At 37.9% G+C, this 20,038-nt stretch overlaps 1 protein-coding gene across 4 annotated transcripts in view; it reads right to left on the bottom strand.

Moving 5' to 3' along the window:
• The window catches only part of astn1 (astrotactin 1), a 427,949-nt gene that overhangs the window by 226,041 nt on the left and 181,870 nt on the right, over window positions 1–20,038 (bottom strand). For all 4 annotated transcript variants that reach the window (XM_062993914.1, XM_062993915.1, XM_062993916.1 and 1 more), the window contains 3 exons: window positions 14,745–14,819; window positions 6,206–6,343; window positions 907–1,057 (listed from right to left, as the gene is read on the bottom strand). In XM_062993914.1, the coding sequence (XP_062849984.1) occupies window positions 907–1,057; window positions 6,206–6,343; window positions 14,745–14,819 (364 nt within the window). The remainder of the gene's footprint in view (window positions 1–906; window positions 1,058–6,205; window positions 6,344–14,744; window positions 14,820–20,038) is intronic.

Here is a 20,038-nt window from a genome sequence, read left to right as displayed (position 1 = left end):
AAACCCTAATACTAAACATGATACCTAAGCTAATGCTAAACATGAATCAGACTAAGACAAGACATGAACTAAACAGGACTTAAACAAGAGCAAACAAGAGCAAACAAAATTATAACAAGGCTAAGGCAAAGGCTAAGGCAAAGGCTAAGGCTAAGGCTAAGGCTAAGGCTAAGGCAAAGGCTAAGGCAAAGGCTAAGGCTAAGGCAAAGGCTAAGGCTAAGGCAAAGGCTAAGGCAAAGGCAAAGGCTAAGGCAAAGGCTAAGGCAAAGGCAAAGGCTAAGGCAAAGGCTAAGGCAAAGGCTAAGGCAAAGGCAAAGGCTAAGGCAAAGGCTAAGGCAAAGGCAAAGGCTAAGGCAAAGGCTAAGGCTAAGGCAAAGGCTAAGGCAAAGGCAAAGGCTAAGGCAAAGGCTAAGGCAAAGGCTAAGGCTAACCAAAAGAACATGAGCATAGGAAGCAAACAAACCAAATTCAAATCAAAATAGTCTCCGTCTAACAGATCCACAAGCCTCCTTAAATGTCATCAGCTAAATAAGAAGCACCTGTGGATCATTAACCAGAGCCCAATCACAAAAGGGGCGTTGGCTTTACTAAACACACACCACGCTCGTGTGGCGGGTGCACAGGAGTTCCAGGAGCACAGAGAAACTGGAATGGTGACAGAATGCTCATATGTTTATTACCAAATCTGTAACCTTATCTGTTGCGACACAAATCTGATGATCACAGTTAATAAAATAACGATCACAGTTAATAAAAAAATAAAATAAAAGAATCCAAATCCAGGTAGGTAAACATGACAGGCCTCCAAAGCCAAGTAAACAATTAACTAACACTCTGTAAAGATGTGGTGCTAAAACAACAAAAATAAACAACGCAGTTACAATAAGTGAGGATCTGGCAACGTACCACACAACCAGTAGAGTCCAGCTTTCGATCGGAGATGCAGCGGAAGTTGCGGCTGCAGCCACCGTTATCCTTGGAACAGTCTCGCACTGGGCCAAAAGAGTCGAGCAGAACTTCCAGACTGTCGAAGGACGAGGAGATCATCAGCTCCTCTCTAAACGAAACAAACAAACAATACAGAAACACACAGAGCACATTGTTAATGACTGCTGTTGATAAATATTGATGAAGATTAGAGTTGTGAAAGAGTCCGTTGAGAGAATCACCGCGAGGCAGGAAGATTATAGTGATACCATCAATATGTTAGTGGCAAAAAGCATGTTCAATTAACTGAAGTTATTTGTCTTTATTATTATTATTATTTTTATTTTACTCTTCCTTACACTCTGGGAGCCGACTATAAAATATATGTTCAGGTAAACAAGGTCTCTGTGGCTGCCCCATCTCTGTAACATGACAATAATAACACAATTATGACTAAAAGCTATAATAATATTATTAAGCAGTATTTAACCCATCTGGCATCATGACGTATGTGACCAAAAATACCTAGACTAGACACCTGACCATGAGATTGTCATGTCTATCCAGACTTATATGATCTGTCTGTCTGTCCATCCATCCATCCAGCCTTATATCAATCTGTCTGTCTATCTGTCTGTTTATCTATCCATCTAGCCTCATATTGATCGATCCATCTATCCATCCATCCATCCATCCATCCATCCTTATACTGATCTGTCTGTCTGTCTGTCTGTCTATCCATCCATCCTTATACTGATCTGTCTGTCTATCCATCCATCCATCCAACCATCCTTATACTGATCTGTCTGTCTGTCTGTCTATCCATCCATCCTTATACTGATCTGTCTGTCTATCCATCCATCCATCCAACCATCCTTATATTGATCTGTCTGTCTGTCTGTCTGTCTATCCATCCATCATCCAACCATCCTTATATTGATCTGTCTGTCTGTCTGTCTATCTATCCATTCATCCATTCATCCTTATATTAATCTGTCTGTCTATCTATCTATCTATCTATCTATCTATCTATCTATCTATCTATCTATCTATCTATCTATCTATCTATCTATTAACAGGGGGTTTTGCTAATTTTTCTTTGTCACCGTGTATTAGATTATAGACAAATCAATGCCCCATCCCAATGTTTCTGGGTGGCAGTGGACCCACTTCCACTCTAATAGATAATTAAATACTTAGTGAATATAAAAGAATGAATAAATATATTGCACATATATCATTCCCTAAACACTGAACACATGAACTTGATGCTTCAGCTTGTATTAAGCTTGACTGGATGAAGAGATTCATGTGATTTTCTTTGACAGGGTAGAACGTGTGATCTCTTCGTCGTCTGATCTTTTTAGGACTTGGTAAATTCTGCAGTGCCGTCTGAACCGGCGCTGTAATTTTGACGGACAGATTTATGAGTACACGGCCATGACTGTCACTTCGAATCAGAAAGGATGCTCTGTTTTGTTTTGCAAATGTAATGTTCTTACTTACTCATTTATTTTCTTATGTTCAGTTGTTTTTGAATGCCAGAGTGAAAATAGTCCCTTATATCTAGGGCTGACCTCACTACATGAAAGCATAATAGGTCAAACACCTACGGTTCTTTCTCTGGATAATGATGGCACTTTGGGAAAAAAAAAACAGAGAGAGAGAGAGAGAGAGAGAGAGAGAGAGAGAAACTCCTTCTGCAGGGAAAGCTTTAATTAGATGCCTAATTCAAAGCAAAACTCCACCAATCCACAACATGTAGCTTTCAGCAGTAACACTGATCAGCCATAACATTAAAACCACCTCCTTGTTTCTACACTCACTGTCCATTTTATCAGCTCCACTTACCATATAGAAGCACTTTGTAGTTCTACAATTACTGACTGTAGTCCATCTGTTTCTCTGCATGCTTTGTTAGCCCCCTTTCATGCTGTTCTTCAATGGTCAGGACTCTCCCAGGACCACTACAGAGCAGGTATTATTTAAGTGGTGGATCATTCTCAGCACTGCAGTGACACTGACATGGTGGTGGTGTGTTAGTGTGTGTTGTGCTGGTATGAGTGGATCAGACACAGCAGCGCTTCTGGAGTTTTTAAACACCTCACTGTCACTGCTGGACTGAAAATAGTCCACCAACCAAAATGATCCAGCCAACAGTGCCCTGTGGGCAGCGTCCTGTGACCACTGATGAAGGTCTAGAAGATGACCAACTCAAACAGCACCAATAGATGAGCGATCGTCTCTGACTTTACATCTACAAGGTGGACCAACTAGGTAGGAGTGTCTAATAGAGTGGACAGTGAGTGGACACGGTATTTAAAAACTCCAGCAGCATTGCTGTGTCTGATCCACTCATACCAGCACAACACACACTAACACACCACCACCATGTCAGTGTCACTGCAGTGCTGAGAATCATCCACCACCCAAATAATACCTGCTCTGTGGTGGTCCTGTGGGGGTCCTGACCATTGAAGAACAGCATGAAAGCAGGCCAAAAAGGTATGGAGAGAAACAGATGGACTACAGTCAGTAATTGTAGAACTACAAAGTGCTTCTATATGGTAAGTGGAGCTGACAAGGAACAAGGATCTATAAATGTAAATGCCAAAAATTTCCTGACATAATTGCAGTTATGTTTATTTGATTTGTGACACACGGACAATGTGTTGTACTTTAAATGGATTTGTAACAGGTCAGCAAACACTGGAACTTAACTGCGGTAACCCACTACTCCTGGGATGCAGGGTTCAAATGCCCAGCGATGCTAGCAGATAATCAGGCATGAAGTCCTGGGTGTGTTACTGCATTGTGCTCACTTCCCCATTCTGGAAAAGCCGGACCCACTGTGACTCTGATCAGAATAAGGCAATGGTAAAAGTTGAAAATGAAATAACTTCAGTGTTGCTCCACTTTTAGCCATATTTTTACTTTATCTCACTTTGTTAAAATGTCAGAGACGTATTTAATGTTTAAATGTCATAAGCTTCCAGGCACTAAAAAAACCCATAAGCTTTATTACGAAATAGATGAGAAAAGGCAAATTAGTGACATTATAACCAATTTAGCCCTGGAATAATTTGATCAAGTCTAAAGTTTCAGGACTGAAAGAAGTGCATTAAAAATGTGTATTATAAAAATGTAGGCTGGTCCATCACACAAAATTGTCACTTTATTTGCTAGAAGCAGTCCATTTAAAGTCAATCTAATTTCAGAATGTTTCCGCATGAAGATAATTCTCAAATTTCTAAACTACATTTAGAAAAGTGTGTTTTGCTCTTCCAACAAATTTAAAAGCTTAAAATACCTATATTGAGGATCATGTTTAGACTGATAAAAAATGACAAAAAGATTAAAAATTATTGTTGTTGTAAATATTATTATTGTTATAGGTGTCAAATACGTTAACCCACTACCGCTGAGACATCTGGATTTAGGATTGTAATCTCAGTGGTGCTACCAGCCGATCAGTGTCTGTATGAATATGATTGGTAAATGTCTGAGGTTGGGGAGACAGGTGTTGGGGGTTGAGCATTTGTGAGTTGCACTTGTCAGCGCGCTCTCAGTGCCAGTCCCAAGCCCAGATAAAAAATAGGAGGGTTTTGTCAGACAGGGCATCCGGCATAAAAACTGTGTCCAATGTAAAGTCTGTTATGTGGACCAGATCCACAGTGGCAAAAAATAAATAAATAAACAATAAAATATTAAAAATAAATATATATAGTAGGGCTGTCGAAGTTAACGCGATAATAACGCATTAACGCAATCTCAATTTAACGCGATTTAAAAAATTAGTGCCATTAACGCAAATTCTAGTTCATGTTGACACTTGACTGGTAGAACAAACGTTTTAATGTCGGACTTGCCACCGTTTTTTATTTGCGGTTTGTTAACATAATGTAACCGAGCGTGGTAGTGATGCACTTGCATAATAAAGAAATAAATACACGCTATATTCACAAGTTGTCGGGAGCAGAAGACTTTATTACACTTAATTAACTTCTTCTTCTGTACCGAATACCGGAAAGCTGAGTCGAGCACGTTAGTTCATGAACTATGGAAGCCCCAAAGGGTCAAAACACACTCACTTCGTGTAGAAACGTCCATCAAACCATTGTCACAATACAACCACAGACAAGTCTGATACAATAACTACGCCTTATCCCACCTAAAGCACCGCTGATCTACAATGTTTGCTGATGGAGAAATTCTAACCTACAATCTGACATTTACTGCCTAGTATGTGAGTGAATAAACTCCCTTACAGTTTTCTCTTGTCCCAGCAGTTTTTAACATCAGTACATTTAGCATAAAATGTGTTCACCATTTTAATTGTAACATTTCACTTAAAAATCCTTGTTTTCTATAACATTTACACAGATTTTTTTAAATGCGATTAATCGCGATTAACTATATGAAATTCTGAGATTAATCGCGATTAAAAATTTTAATCGTTTGACAGCCCTAATATATAGTTCTTCTTCTAATTATTATTATTATTATTGTTATTATAATTACTAGACTTATTGTATTATTATTATTATTATTATTATTATTATTACTAGTATTATTTTATTATTATTACTATTATTATTATTAGTATTATTTTTTTATTATTATTATTAGTATTATTTCTATTATTATTATTATTATTATCATGCTAGCCCACTAACGCTGATAAAAAATAATAGTTACTTTAAATAATAACCTTAAACTCCACCAATATAAGTCACAGACTGTCATTACTATTGATCTGACAAATAAATATAGATATTTTGACTTTACTAGCTTCGATTTCTCTGAAATAATATAAAGTGGTTGTAAACAATATTATTCTCAAAACATCTGGCATTAAATCAACATTTTCCAAAAATGGGACAGTCTCCCTTTAAAGAGCACACAAAAAAGTACTTTTGTAGGTCAGAATTGGGTTCTGCTACAGATTGGCAGGGCGCCCCCTGGCAGGCACAACTGTCAGTGCCTGCAACAGACAAAATTGGCCACTAGTCTGCTGGGTGAGAAAAGACCGGAGTAAAAAAAGGGAGTGGGGTCTTCGACGCTGTGTAAGGACCCTTTTTTTTTTTTTTTTTTTTTTTTTTTTTTTTAAAAGCACTCTTCTGAAAGCTAATTAATGCTCTGGGTCTGTGGCACCCAGAAACCAGGACACCCAAAACCAGTATGATAAGTAGTGAATCATGTACAGAGTAGATTAAAGTTTGGTCAGTTCAGTTTCTCCTCATGTACTTGTGTTTCTGTGTGGAAAAAAGCCACCCACCTGACATCCACAGCGTCTTCCATGACGGTCATATCCGTCTTACACTTGGCAGAAGGGTTGATGGCCAGCTCGGCTGGAGGAATGACGAAGCTCTTGCTCAGCGGCAGCCACATGCCTTCCCCCAGAGTGTATGTGAACCTGAAAGAGACGTGACAGACATCAGCGTGCATGACATTAGCTTATGGAGCATGTCTGCAAGTCCACGTTATAACCCACTCTATTTTCATCGGGGTTGCTTAAGGTCCAGTGCCTGTCCTGGAAACACAAGGGGACACAAGGGGATAATACAAACTGGACAAGGAGACTCATAATGAAATCTATTATAGGGAATGAAATTAGCTAATACATACAAGTAAGTCCACTGTTTTTGGAATATGTGGTGACATTCAAACCCAGATCCCCGGGACCCTGGTTCTATCCCGCCACTATGTACTATGCCCTGGCTGACCCTTGGGAAAAATAACACAACTTAAATAAGCAAATTTTACCAGGCACATAAACACGAAATGAACTTGTACACAAACGCCCCCTTGTGGAGGCTTTACGTTACATCTTGTAAACCACAGTGGGACCAGATTGCCTCTATTTTTATTAATTAAGTGCATCGTTTTGATGCATTGTTTGTGTTGTCTGGGTTGTGGTGAAAATCGTGGACAAAATGTGTGTTGTTTGAAAAACAGTTGGACAAACCTTGGACTTTGCCACCTGGCCTTAGTAATATACAGGATTTAATTAAGTGATAGATTCAGGTATAAGGAACATTCATATTTATCCACAGTCATGGTTTTTTTTCATATGTTTAAGGACTAGTTTATAACCAGCAGTCATTTTTGCCCAGGTGGAGGTTCGAATATCAGCTCTGCTACCGACCGGCTAGACACCCCCTAGCAAACACAACTGACAGTACCTGCAGCAGACAAAATTGGGCACTAGTCTGCTGGGTTGGAAAATAGTACACTAAAAAAAAGGGGTAAGTGGGGATCCTGAGGAGCCTGTACAGAAGTGGAGGAACGCGAAGATCAGTGCATGACTCTCCGTGCGTAAGAATCCTCACGCACTAATTCACCAAAGTATGGGTGAATAAAAAGGGGTCTGTAGACTGCACACACGTCGGAGGGAGTAAAAACTAATAGTCTATGCTACATTGAGAGAATGCATAAACAAAACAGCAAAGAGAAAGAAAGAAGCAGTCATATATACAGACGTTTTATCCATATACGGTTTGCCACCTTTTCAGCCCTTTTATTCTTTTGTCCACTGGCCTCCTACACACACATCTCTCAGCTATTCATATCAGCCTTGTACAGTGCAAATTGCACCGCAGCCAGACAGCATTGTCTCATGTTTCTAGCTATCAGGAATCTGTAAACTCTCGAAACTTGGCTGCTGTTGAGTGCAGTTACACGGCGTTACATAATCTCGGAAACGCAGCCGAAGCTTCACTGACCAAAATATCTCTAAAGCTCTCACTTAGTGACGTCTGGAACAAAGTCGTCAGCAGGGGTGTCCAAAGTTTTCACTGCAGCATATCGTTTAAGCAATTGAGGGTTAGGGGCCTTGCTCAAGGGCCCAACAGTGCCAACCTGGCAGTGGTGAGGCTTAAACCAGCCGTATTTTAATCACTAGTCCAGTACCATAACCACTAGGTCTCAACTGTGCCTCATTTGTCATATGTCACCATCATCATGTGATGTTTACTGCTTTATCCTGGTCAGGGTCGTGGTGGGTCTAGTTTCCAAAGAATCACTGGGTGCAATTGAGGGTTAAGGGTCTTGCTCAAGGGCCCAACAGTGGCAAACGTGGCAGTGGTAGGGCTTGAACCAGCAACCTTTGGATTACTAGTCCAGCACCTTAACCACTGGGCCACAACTGTCATCATCAGCATCATCATCAACATCATTATTTTAATGTTTACTGCTTTATCCTGGTCAGGGTCGTGGTGGGCCTAGTTTCCCAAGAATCACTTGGTGCAATGCAGTAACAAACCTGTGACAGTATATTGTCTAAGCAATTGAGGGTTAAGGGTCTTGCTCAAGGGCCCAACAGTGGCAAACGTGGCAGTGGTAGGGCTTGAACCAGCAACCTTTGGATTACTAGTCCAGTACCTTAACCACTAGGCCACAACTGTTCCTCATCTGTCATCATCAACATCATCATAATTTTGATGTTAACAGCTTAATCCTGGTCAGGGTTTCGGTGGGTTTCCCAAGAATCACTGGGTGCAACTGAGGGTCAAGGGCCAAACAGTGGCAACTTGGCAGTGGTGGGGCTTGAACCAGCGACCTTTGGATTGCTATTACAGTATCTTAACTAGGGATGCATCAATACCATTTTTTCCCAACCGAGTACGAGTACAAGTACAAGTACATGTATTTTTGTACTTGCCGATACTGATACCGATACCAATACCTATTGGATCGGCGAGCCGGTCGGATCGAGTTGTTGGATAGTTCACACTTAGCAAATCCCACTTACGAATCCCACTTAGGCAAATCTAGTGCCGACCAGTCGCCGAGCGAAAATCAGGGCAAAAATCGTGTAGTGTGAACCAGGCATAACGCAGCAACGTGCACTAGGCACACGGTATCGGATGTTTAGTATCGGAGACTCGTTTGCGAGTACGAGTACGAGTTAATGAGCGCGGTATCGGGCAAATACCCGATACCAGTATCGGTACTCATGCATCTCTAATCTTAACCACTAGGCTACAACTGTCCCTCATTTGTCATCTGTCATCAACATCATCATCATTGTGATGTATACTGCTTTATCTTGGTCAGGGTCGTGGTGGGTCTAGTTTCCCAAGAATCAACGGGTGCAATGCAGTAATAAACCAGACAGGACACTAATTCATTATGCCCAACCGTGACCCAGCCAATCATGTCTGTATGTACTGTATGTAGATGCCCGACAAGCCACCAGCGCCACAAGGGATTAGAACCCTGGATCTACCCAGCAATGGTGAGCTACCATAATCTACGGCTGCACCACCTCAGTGCCTCTGATGCAAGGCACCGAAACAGTTAACTCCCCGATTTCACGGATCCAGCGAATTTCGTATCCAAATGAATCGATTTGCATTTAATAAAGTGCTACGTTAGCATACTGAAAGGGCAAGGATGGAAACGACGCTGACCCTCATTTCAGAAATTAAAAGGTAAAACAGAATGGCTATAACAGTAATAGCTTCATTATATCCAATTATCCTCCCCTGGTCTTACTTCTGTGGATGATGAATTTAACTCCTTCGGACGCTTGAGTATCTTAAATACTGTATTAGATGCATGTGCATATTTAAATCAGGTAAATGTAGTAAACCTGAAATATTGTAGCCCTTCTATAAGGTACAAGAAAACTGCTGTTATACCTGATTCATTAGAGCAATGGTCATTAATAAAGCACTGCACAATTTTAGTACCAGCACCACTTGTGACTATTAAATTATTTCTAACCATTAAACAGCACATTATGGGAAATTCATTAGTAAAGGTCATATGTTAATATGACTAAAAAAACCATAAAGGGCTAAACTGAAATAGAAACGGTTCTATCAGTTCATACACTACATGGACAAAAGTATTGGGACACCCCACACAGTTTAAGGAAGGCCCTTTCCTGTTCCAGTATGACTGTGCCCCAGTGCACAAATCAAGATTTATAAGGACACAAAACAGAGCCCTGACCTCAGCCCCACTAAACAGCTTTGGAATAAACCAGAACATCATTTGAGGCTTTCTGGACCAGCACCAGTGGCCAGACATACTAATGCTCTGACTAAAGGGGCACAAATTCCCACAGCCATACTACAATGTCTTCTCAGATGATGGGCTGTTGGTAGAGGTCACTCTGTTTTAATACCATTAGTTTTTAGAACAGGATGTCCAACAAGCTCGTGGTCAGGTGTCCAAATATGTTTAATCATATTGTGTATAATAAAAGTCCATGTCCACAAATAGTCAATAAATATTATTAATAATAATAATAATAATAATAATAATAATAATAATAATAACAAATAGTTGACAGATTATACATGTTTAAAAATGTATAATAATAATAATAATAATAATAAAAATAATTAGTAGACAGATTATACATGTTTAAAAATGTATAATAATAATTAATAATAATAATAATAATAATTAGTAGACAGATTAAACATTTTAAAAATGTATAATAATAATAATAATAATAATAATAATAATAATTAGTAGACAGATTATACATGTTTAAAAATGTATAATAATAATAATAATAATAACAATAATAATAATAATAATAATAATTAGTAGACAGATTATACATGTTTAAAAATGTATAATAATAATTAATAATAATAATAATAATAATTAGTAGACAGATTATACATGTTTAAAAATGTATAATAATAATAATAATAATAATAATAAATAATTAGTAGACAGATTGTACATGTTTAAAAATGTATAATAATAATAATAATAATAATAATAATAATAATAATAATTATAATAATAATAATAATACAGTAAATAAAAATAATAAACAGATTTTGCATGCTTAAAATGAATAACAATAATAATAATAATAATAATAATAATAAATAGTAGGCAGTTTATACATGCTTAAAAATTTATAATAGTAATAATAATAATAATAATAATAAAGCTAAAAAAGTAAGCAGATTATACAAATAAAATAAAAAAATAATAATAATAATAATGATAAATCTAAAAAAGTAAGTACATTATACAAATTAAAAAATGAATAATAATAATAATAATTGTTGAAAATGGCTTAATGTAATTGTGCAATATCTAATATGTGCAAAATTAAAGTATACCAACCTTCATTTTTATTTTCAATCTGGGAAACACTAGACACAAGGAAGAAATACCCTAAACAGGGCGCAAATTCCCCCTCTGGCCGGCTGATGGTGGACTAACGTAAAAGCGCCTTTCTAATTTGCAAAACTGTTTAAATAATCTTTTAACACATAGCAGTTTGGCTCGGCTAATTACACGCCGTCACACCAAACATATCAGAATGATGTTATGATGTTAAAATTAAAATGTATTAGCAGATCAGAAGCCTGGACTAAATTCCACTAAAGCTGTACACGTTTGAATTTTGATGCAGGCTGATCCAGAGAGGTTTAGTCAAATGCAGAACAAAACAGGATTTAAAACCCACTGAATAGATTACTGATAAGGATTAAAAATAGAAAATGCATGTTTACTAAAGCATTAGTAGCATTAGCATTCATTTCCACTGGGGGTGGCTAAGTCCTGGAGAATTCTGACCCACTTGGACCCTGATCAGGATAAGGTGGTAGTACAAACATTATACAACTGATTGCAAGCCAGTCCTTCTTGTCCAACATCAGTGTCTGATCTCACATCTATTCTATTTTAACTGAATGGACACAAATTCTCATAGCCACTTCAAAATGGGGACAGGTGGGGAGGATAGGGGGGCTGTTCAGGAAACATTAAATGGGATGTCTAACATATTTTGGGGTGTCCAGATACTTTTGGCTATCTACTGTACCTGGACTTATCCCAGTAACTGTGCTATTCAGTGGATACATGCTGTTATTATAGATGTATTTATTTATTTTGAATGTCTTAACTGCATGTTGTGTATTGGGTAGTCGTTAAATGTTTATTTACTTACTAACTTACTTACTTACTAATGTACTTATTTACTCACTTTACTTACTTCTTACTTATTTTACTAACTTTACTTACTTCTTACTTATTTTACTAACTTTACTTACTTCTTACTTATTGTACTTACTAACTTTACTTACTTCTTACTTATTTTACTTACTTTACTTCTTACTTATTTTACTAACTTTACTTACTTCTTACTTATTTTACTAACTTTACTTACTTCTTACTTATTTTACTTACTAACTTTACTTACTTCTTACTTATTTTACATACTTACTTTACTTCTTATTTATTTTACTAACTTCACTTACTTATGACTTATTTTACTAACTTTACTTACTTCTTACTTATTTTACTTACTAACTTTACTTACTTCTTACTTATTTTACATACTTACTTTACTTAATTCTTACTCACTTTACTTACTCACTTTATTTACTTTACTTACTCACTTACTTACTTTACTTACTGACTAACATACTTTACTTACTCACTTAACTTACTTTACTTACTAACTTTATTACTCACTTACTAACTTACTTTACTTACTCACTTAGCTTACTTTACTTACTAACTTTACTTAACTTACTTACTCTACTTACTTTACTCACTTTACTTACTTTATTACTTACTTACTAACTTACTTTACTTACTCACTTAACTTACTTACTTACTTGCTCACTTTACTTACTCACTAACTTTACTTACTTACTTACTCACTTTACTTACTAACTTTACTTACTTACTCACTTTACTTATTCACTAGCTTAACTTTACTTACTTACTTTACTTACTTACTCACTTTACTTCCTTACTCACTTTACTAACTTTACTTAATTTTTTACTTACTTACTTTACTTCTTACTTATTTTACTAACTTTACTTACTTCTTACTTATTTTACTAACTTTACTTACTTCTTACTTATTTTACTTACTAACTTTACTTACTTCTTACTTATTTTACATACTTACTTTACTTCTTACTTATTTTTACTAACTTTACTTACTTCTTACTTATTTTACTAACTTTACTTACTTCTTACTTATTTTACTTACTAACTTTACTTACTTCTTACTTATCTTACATACTTTACTTCTTACTTATTTTACTAACTTTACTTACTTTTTACTTATCTTACATACTTACTTTACTTCTTACTTACTTTACTAACTTACTTTACTTAATTCTTACTCACTTTACTTACTCACTTTATTTACTTTACTTACTCACTTACTTTACTTACTGACTAACTTACTTTACTTACTCACTTAACTTACTTTACTTACTAACTTTACTTACTTAACTTACTTACTCTACTTACTTTACTAACTTACTTTACTTACTCACTTAACTTACTTTATTACTTACTTTACTTACTTGCTCACTAACTTTACTTACTTCTTACTTATTTTACATACTTTACTTCTTACTTATTTTACTAACTTTACTTACTTCTTACTTATTTTACTAACTTTACTTACTTCTTACTTATTTTACTTACTAACTTTACTTACTTCTTACTTATTTTACATACTTACTATACTTCTTACTTATTTTACTAACTTTACTTACTTCTTACTTACTTTACTAACTTACTTTACTTAATTCTTACCTCACTTTATTTACTTTACTTACTCACTTACTTACTTTACTTACTGACTAACTTACTTTACTTACTCACTTAACTTACTTTACTTACTAACTTTACTTACTTTACTTACTCACTAACTTAACTTTACTTACTTTACTTACTTACTAACTTTACTTACTTACTCACTTTACTAACTTTACTTAATTCTTACTTACTTACTTTACTTCTTACTTACTTTACTTCTTACTTACTTTACTTACTCACTAACTTACTTTACTTTACTTACTTCTTACTTACTTTTTACTTCATCACTCATTTACTTACTTCTTACTAACTTACTTTACTTACTTCTTACTTACTTTTTACTTCATCACTCATTTACTTACTTCTTACTAACTTACTTTACTTACTTTTTTTCTTACTTTCTTACCTTACTTACTTACTTACTTACTTACTGACCTAACCTAAATTCTTTCTTTCTTTCTTTTTCCTTAGACCTTTCGACTGCTCCTATATATTTACGGGTTGGCACAGTGGCTCACTCTCGTCTGCATACCTAATCTGGCACAGTTTTCACCGTATGCCCTTTCTGATGCAACTCAGTTTAGTTTTATAAGGGCTTGGATCTGCCATTGAGAGCACATTGACAAACATACCTTCCAATGACCAGGCTGTTAGGCCCTAAGACATAGCCAATACTGTCTGTGTAGACACCAGCCAGGCCAGAAACATATCCCAATAGTGAGCTTTTTTTTTTGCACAATTTTTGCTTGATGCGAGACTTTAGTACCAGCTACTCAATCCACAAGCAAGTGACAACCCAAAGTCTCGAAAAAATGAACCGTGTCTAGCAGGTGGCCATTATACTGTAAAATTCTTCTGTTCTGCAAGTATTTATCTATGCAGAAAAACACAGGTCTAAACTTCAGGCCGGCCGGTCTAGCACCTGCTCTCTGATTACCTAGTCATCCCCGGAAAAAAGAGCTGCATATAATTTTAAGTGTTAATGCTGCCTTTTCTTTCCCTTTGTACCTTCCTTTCTTTCTTTCATCCATCCATCCAGCTCATCCATCCATCCATCCCTTTTAATACACTCTTCTTCTGAACCCGGCTTTTAAACTTCATGCTGGTAAACACTTGGATGCTTCACATGAAAAACCTAATAATTGCTTTTAAAGTGCACTAGTTGTCAACCTGATAAATTGAAGCATTTACACTTAACCTCTTCTCGGTACATACAGGTGAATTCTCATCTATAAGTGCACGAGTCGAGGTGGTCAAATAGTGCTTACCTGAAAATGCGATCAGACGGCTGCTCCCCCATCACCAAGTCAAAACCTCGCTGGAAAATGGTGTAGGGCCAAGGGCTGCGGAACAACAAAACACTGCAATTTAGCAGCTGCTCTTAACACGCAGCACAAATACGCAGGCTGTTTTGTAATTGTTCCATTTTTTTCCATAAGCCAACCTACTCATCAGTGTAGCGTTTGACCTCCAAACTCTCACAGATGTAACTTTTTAATAACAATGCTAAACTTGCCCATTACACCTACGCATGCATGCATAAAAATGAATTACAGAATAAATTACAAACATTTCACAGCGATAATTGTCATGTTTGGGTTTTTTTAGCTTTGTTTTTAGACTGAAATAAAGAGGGGAAGGACTCTTAAAGAGCTATGATCAGCTAAAGCTACCTTCATGGTATATATAAAACTCTATACAACAAATGGTGCATGTCCAAATAGTAAGATTATATATATATATACCGATCAGCCATAACATTAAAACCACCTCCTTGTTTTTGCACTCACTGTCCATTTAATCAGCTCCACTTACCATACAGAAGCAGTTTGCAGTTTTACAATTACTGACTGTAGTCCATCTGTTCCTCTACATACTTTTTTAGCCTGCTTTCACCCTGTTCTTCAATGGTCAGGACCCCCAAAGGACCACCACAGAGTAGAAATTATTTGGGTGGTGGATCATTCTCAGCACTGCAATGACACTGACTTGGTGGTGGTGTGTAAGTGTGTGTTGTGCTGGTATGAGTGGATAAGACACAGCAGTGCTGCTGGAGTTTTAAACACCTCACTGTCACTGCTGGACTGAGAATAGTCCACCAACCAAAAATATCCAGCCACAGCGCCCCGTGGGCAGCGTCTTGTGACCACTGATGAAGGTCTAGAAGATGACCGACTCAAACAGCAGCAATAGATGAGCGATCGTCTCTGACTTTACATCTACAAGGTGGGCCAACTAGGTAGGAGTGTCTAATAGAGTGGACAGTGAGTGGACACGGTATTTAAAAACTCCAGCAGCACTGCTGTGTCTGATCCACTCATACCAGCACAACACACACTAACACACCACCACCATGTCAGTGTCACCGAAGTGCTGAAAATCATCCACCACCTAAATAATATCTGCTCTGTGGGGGTCCTGACCATTGAAGAACTGGGTGAAAAACTAAATTTTTTATTTATTTCCTTTTTTTTTTTTTTTTTTACTTAATTTATTTTTAATTGCTACCGTCCTCCACTCCTGCCTCCCCAAGGTGCTAATTCCAATTACATCTTCTTCACACCTTCGCAGCACGCCAGCGCATGTGCAAGCCTCCAGACATCAAGAGCTGTGCATTCTTCAGCAGCCACTCCCCCCGCCCCCCGCCCCCCGCCGTGCCGATCTTCCTGATAGTCCTAATCAGATTTCTAATTAACAGATCCATCTCACCGACCGTCATCACTCCCGTTTTGGTCCCAATTAAAACGGCATGCTTTTTCTCACCTCGGATCCTCAGCGAGGAAAATTCCTGATGAGTGCATGTGAAGCGCTTATCGTCAAAGGTGATGTCTAATTAGTTTCAAAAGCCTCAAATGTTGCTCTTATGAGAGTTAGAAATTGTGATTTTGTAGGTATTTTAGTTGTCTATTTTGTCTTTTTTATAGCATCAAATGTCTTGGTGTAGTGTTTGCCTAACTATAGTTACCAAGATCTTTTTACAATATTATGTACAGTAGATGGTACATATATATATATATATACAGTACAGGCCAAAAGTTTGGACACACCTTCTCATTCAATGCATTTTCTGTATTTTCATGACTATTTACATTGTAGATTCTCACTGAAGGCATCAAAACTATGAATGAACACATGTGGAGTTATGTACTTAACAAAAAAAGGTGAAATAACTGAAAACATGTTTTATATTCTAGTTTCTTCAAAATAGCCACCCTTTGCTCTGATTACTGCTTTGCACACTCTTGGCATTCTCTCAATGAGCTTCAAGAGGTAGTCACCTGAAATGGTTTTCAGGTGTGCCTTATCAGGGTTAATTAGTGGAATTTCTTGCTTTATCAATGGGGTTGGGACCATCAGTTGTGTTGTGCAGAAGGTTACTACACAGCCGACAGCCCTATTGGACAACTGTTAAAATTCATATTATGGCAAGAACCAATCAGCTAACTAAAGAAAAACGAGTGGCCATCATTACTTTAAGAAATGAAGGTCAGTCAGTCCGGAAAATTGCAAAAACTTTAAATGTGTCCCTAAGTGGAGTCACAAAAACCATCAAGCGCTACAGCGAAACTGGCACACACGAGGACCGACCCAGGAAAGGAAGACCAAGAGTCACCTCTGCTTCTCAGGACAAGTTCATTCGAGTCACCAGCCTCAGAAATCGCAAGTTAACAGCAGCTCAGATCACAGACCAGTTGAATGCCACACAGAGTTCTAGCAGCAGACCCATCTCTAGAACAACTGTTAAGAGGAGACTGCGCAAATCAGGCCTTCATGGTCAAATAGCTGCTAGGAAACCACTGCTAAGGAGAGGCAACAAGCAGAAGAGATTTGTTTGGGCCAAAAAACACAAGGAATGGACATTAGACCAGTGGAAATCTGTGCTTTGGTCTGATGAGTCCAAATTTGAGATCTTTGGTTCCAACCGCCGTGTCTTTGTGAGACGCAGAAAAGGTGAACGGATGGATTCCACATGCCTGGTTCCCACTGTGAAGCATGGAGGAGGAGCTGTGATGGTGTGGGGGTGTTTTGCTGGTGACACTGTTGGGGATTTATTCAAAATTGAAGGCACACTGAACCAGCATGGCTACCACAGCATCCTGCAGCGACATGCCATCCCATCTGGTTTGCGTTTAGTTGGACCATCATTTATTTTTCAACAGGACAATGACCCCAAACACACCTCCAGGCTGTGTAAGGGCTATTTGACCAAGAAGGAGAGTGATGGAGTGCTGCGGCAGATGACTTGGCCTCCACAGTCACCGGACCTGAACCCAATCGAGATGGTTTGGGGTGAGCTGGACCGCAGAGTGAAGGCAAAGGGGCCAACAAGTGCTAAACACCTCTGAGAACTCCTTCAAGACTGTTGGAAAACCATTTCAGGTGACTACCTCTTGAAGCTCATTGAGAGAATGCCAAGAGTGTGCAAAGCAGTAATCAGAGCAAAGGGTGGCTATTTTGAAGAAACTAGAATATAAAACATGCTTTCAGTTATTTCATCTTTTTTTGTTAAGTACATAACTCCACATGTGTTCATTCATAGTTTTGATGCCTTCAGTGAGAATCTACAATGTAAATAGTCATGAAAATACAGAAAACACATTGAATGAGAAGGTGTGTCCAAACTTTTGGCCTGTACTGTATATATATAAAAAAAACTTTTAAGTGAACATTTATATATATATATATACTAACCAGGCATAACATTATGACCACTGACAGGTGAAGTGAATAACACTGATTATCTCTTCATCACGGCACCTGTTAGTGGGTGGGATATATTAGGCAGCAAGTGAACATTTTATTCTTTGCCAAGAGCACCAACAATGGGCACGTGAGCATCGGAACTGGACCACAGAGCAATGGATGAAGGTGGCCTGGTCTAATAAATCACGTTTTCTTTTACATCACGTGGATGGCCAGGTGTGTGTGCATCGCTTACCTGGGGAACACATGGCACCAGGATGCACTATGGGAAGAAGGCAAGCCGGCTGAAGCAGTGTGATGCTTTGGGCAATGTTCTGCTGGGAAACATTGGGTCCTGCCATCCATGTGGATGTTACTTTGACATGGACCACCTACCTAAGCATTGTTGCAGACCATGTAAACCCTTTTAAGGAAACGGTATTCCCTGATGGCTGTGGCCTCTTTCAGCATGATAATGCGCCCTGCCACAAAGCAAAAATGCTTCAGGAACGGTTTGAGGAGCACAACAACGAGTTTGAGGTGTTGACTCAGCCTCCAAATTCCCCAGATCTCAGTCCAATCGAGCTTCTGTTGGATGTGCTGGACAAACAAGTCCGATCCATGGAGGCCCCACCTCACAACTTACAGGAGTTAAAGGATCTGCTGCTAACATCTTGGTGCCAGATACTACAGCACACCTTCAGGGGTCTAGTGGAGTCCATGTTTCGACGGGTCAGGGCTGTTTTGGCAGCAAAAGGGAGACCAACACAATATTAGGAATGTGGTCATAATGTTATGCCTAATCGGTGTTTATATACACACACACATGTGTATATACAGTGGTAACTTGTAACTCGACGTCCCCTAAACTCGAAATCTTTTGAACTCGACGTGTGTGCGAGGTAAAACGTCATCAAATGAATCTGCATTTCTGTGGAATAACCATCAGATTCACTCTGAAAGCTTCACATGTATCTGTGTTTAGCTGGATTTTCCTCACTGTTTCACTTTTAAACTTGTGTTATAGCTCGAGGTGCTGAGAAATTGTAAGAATCAGCTTTTCTGAGAGTCTAAAATGCTTATTATTTAAAAAAAAAAGCTTAATGTGACAATGTATTGAAAGAATGACACAGGAACACTAAACCTCTCTTAATTATTACTGATCATAAGTTCTCTCCACTAATGAAATTCCTCGCTCGTCGTTTTAGTACAATAAGTCACGATAAGCTTTGTGCACCGCCACACTCTAGAGGATATGTTGCCGCTTCTTATGTGAATGTGCCTTTACTGAATGGAATACGGTATTCCAAGATCAAGCATCTCCACGATTAAGAAGCATAAGGAAACAATAAATAAGTAAAGCTAAAGTGCAGCTTTTATTGTATTTTTATATTTTTATTAGGGCTGTCGAAGTTAACGCGATAATAACGCGATAATAACGCATTAACGCGATCTCAATTTAACGCGATTAAAAAAAATAGTGCCGTTAACGCAAATTCTATACAGGAAAAATGTACCTATACAGGCAGTGAGGGCCATGTAGAATTACATCACGAAGACCCGCATTGTTATGTTTTGTACTTAACCACGAAATACAAATGACACTAGTTATGTGGAGAACGAGTTTGTCTTTATTGCTTAATCCACAACTTGGAGCATCACACTTAAACATAACACGCCGTTACCCGCTGGTCACCTGATACACATATCAGCTCATTGACGTACAACACACAGTGGTAACGTGATACGCAGATAACGTAAATGATATATATCACACGCATGATAATAATAAGCTTTTTTCTCTCTCAATTTTCCCTGACAAGTGAAAAACTAAAATATAGCAACCTTAACATTATGAGGAAGAATTTCAAAGCAATAC

Source organism: Trichomycterus rosablanca, chromosome 4 (genome assembly GCF_030014385.1).
Source record: "Trichomycterus rosablanca isolate fTriRos1 chromosome 4, fTriRos1.hap1, whole genome shotgun sequence".
Classification (NCBI taxonomy): Eukaryota; Metazoa; Chordata; class Actinopteri; order Siluriformes; family Trichomycteridae; genus Trichomycterus; species Trichomycterus rosablanca.
The sequence above is the reverse complement of the archived record's forward strand: the minus strand, read 5'-3'. Positions and strand labels throughout refer to the sequence as shown.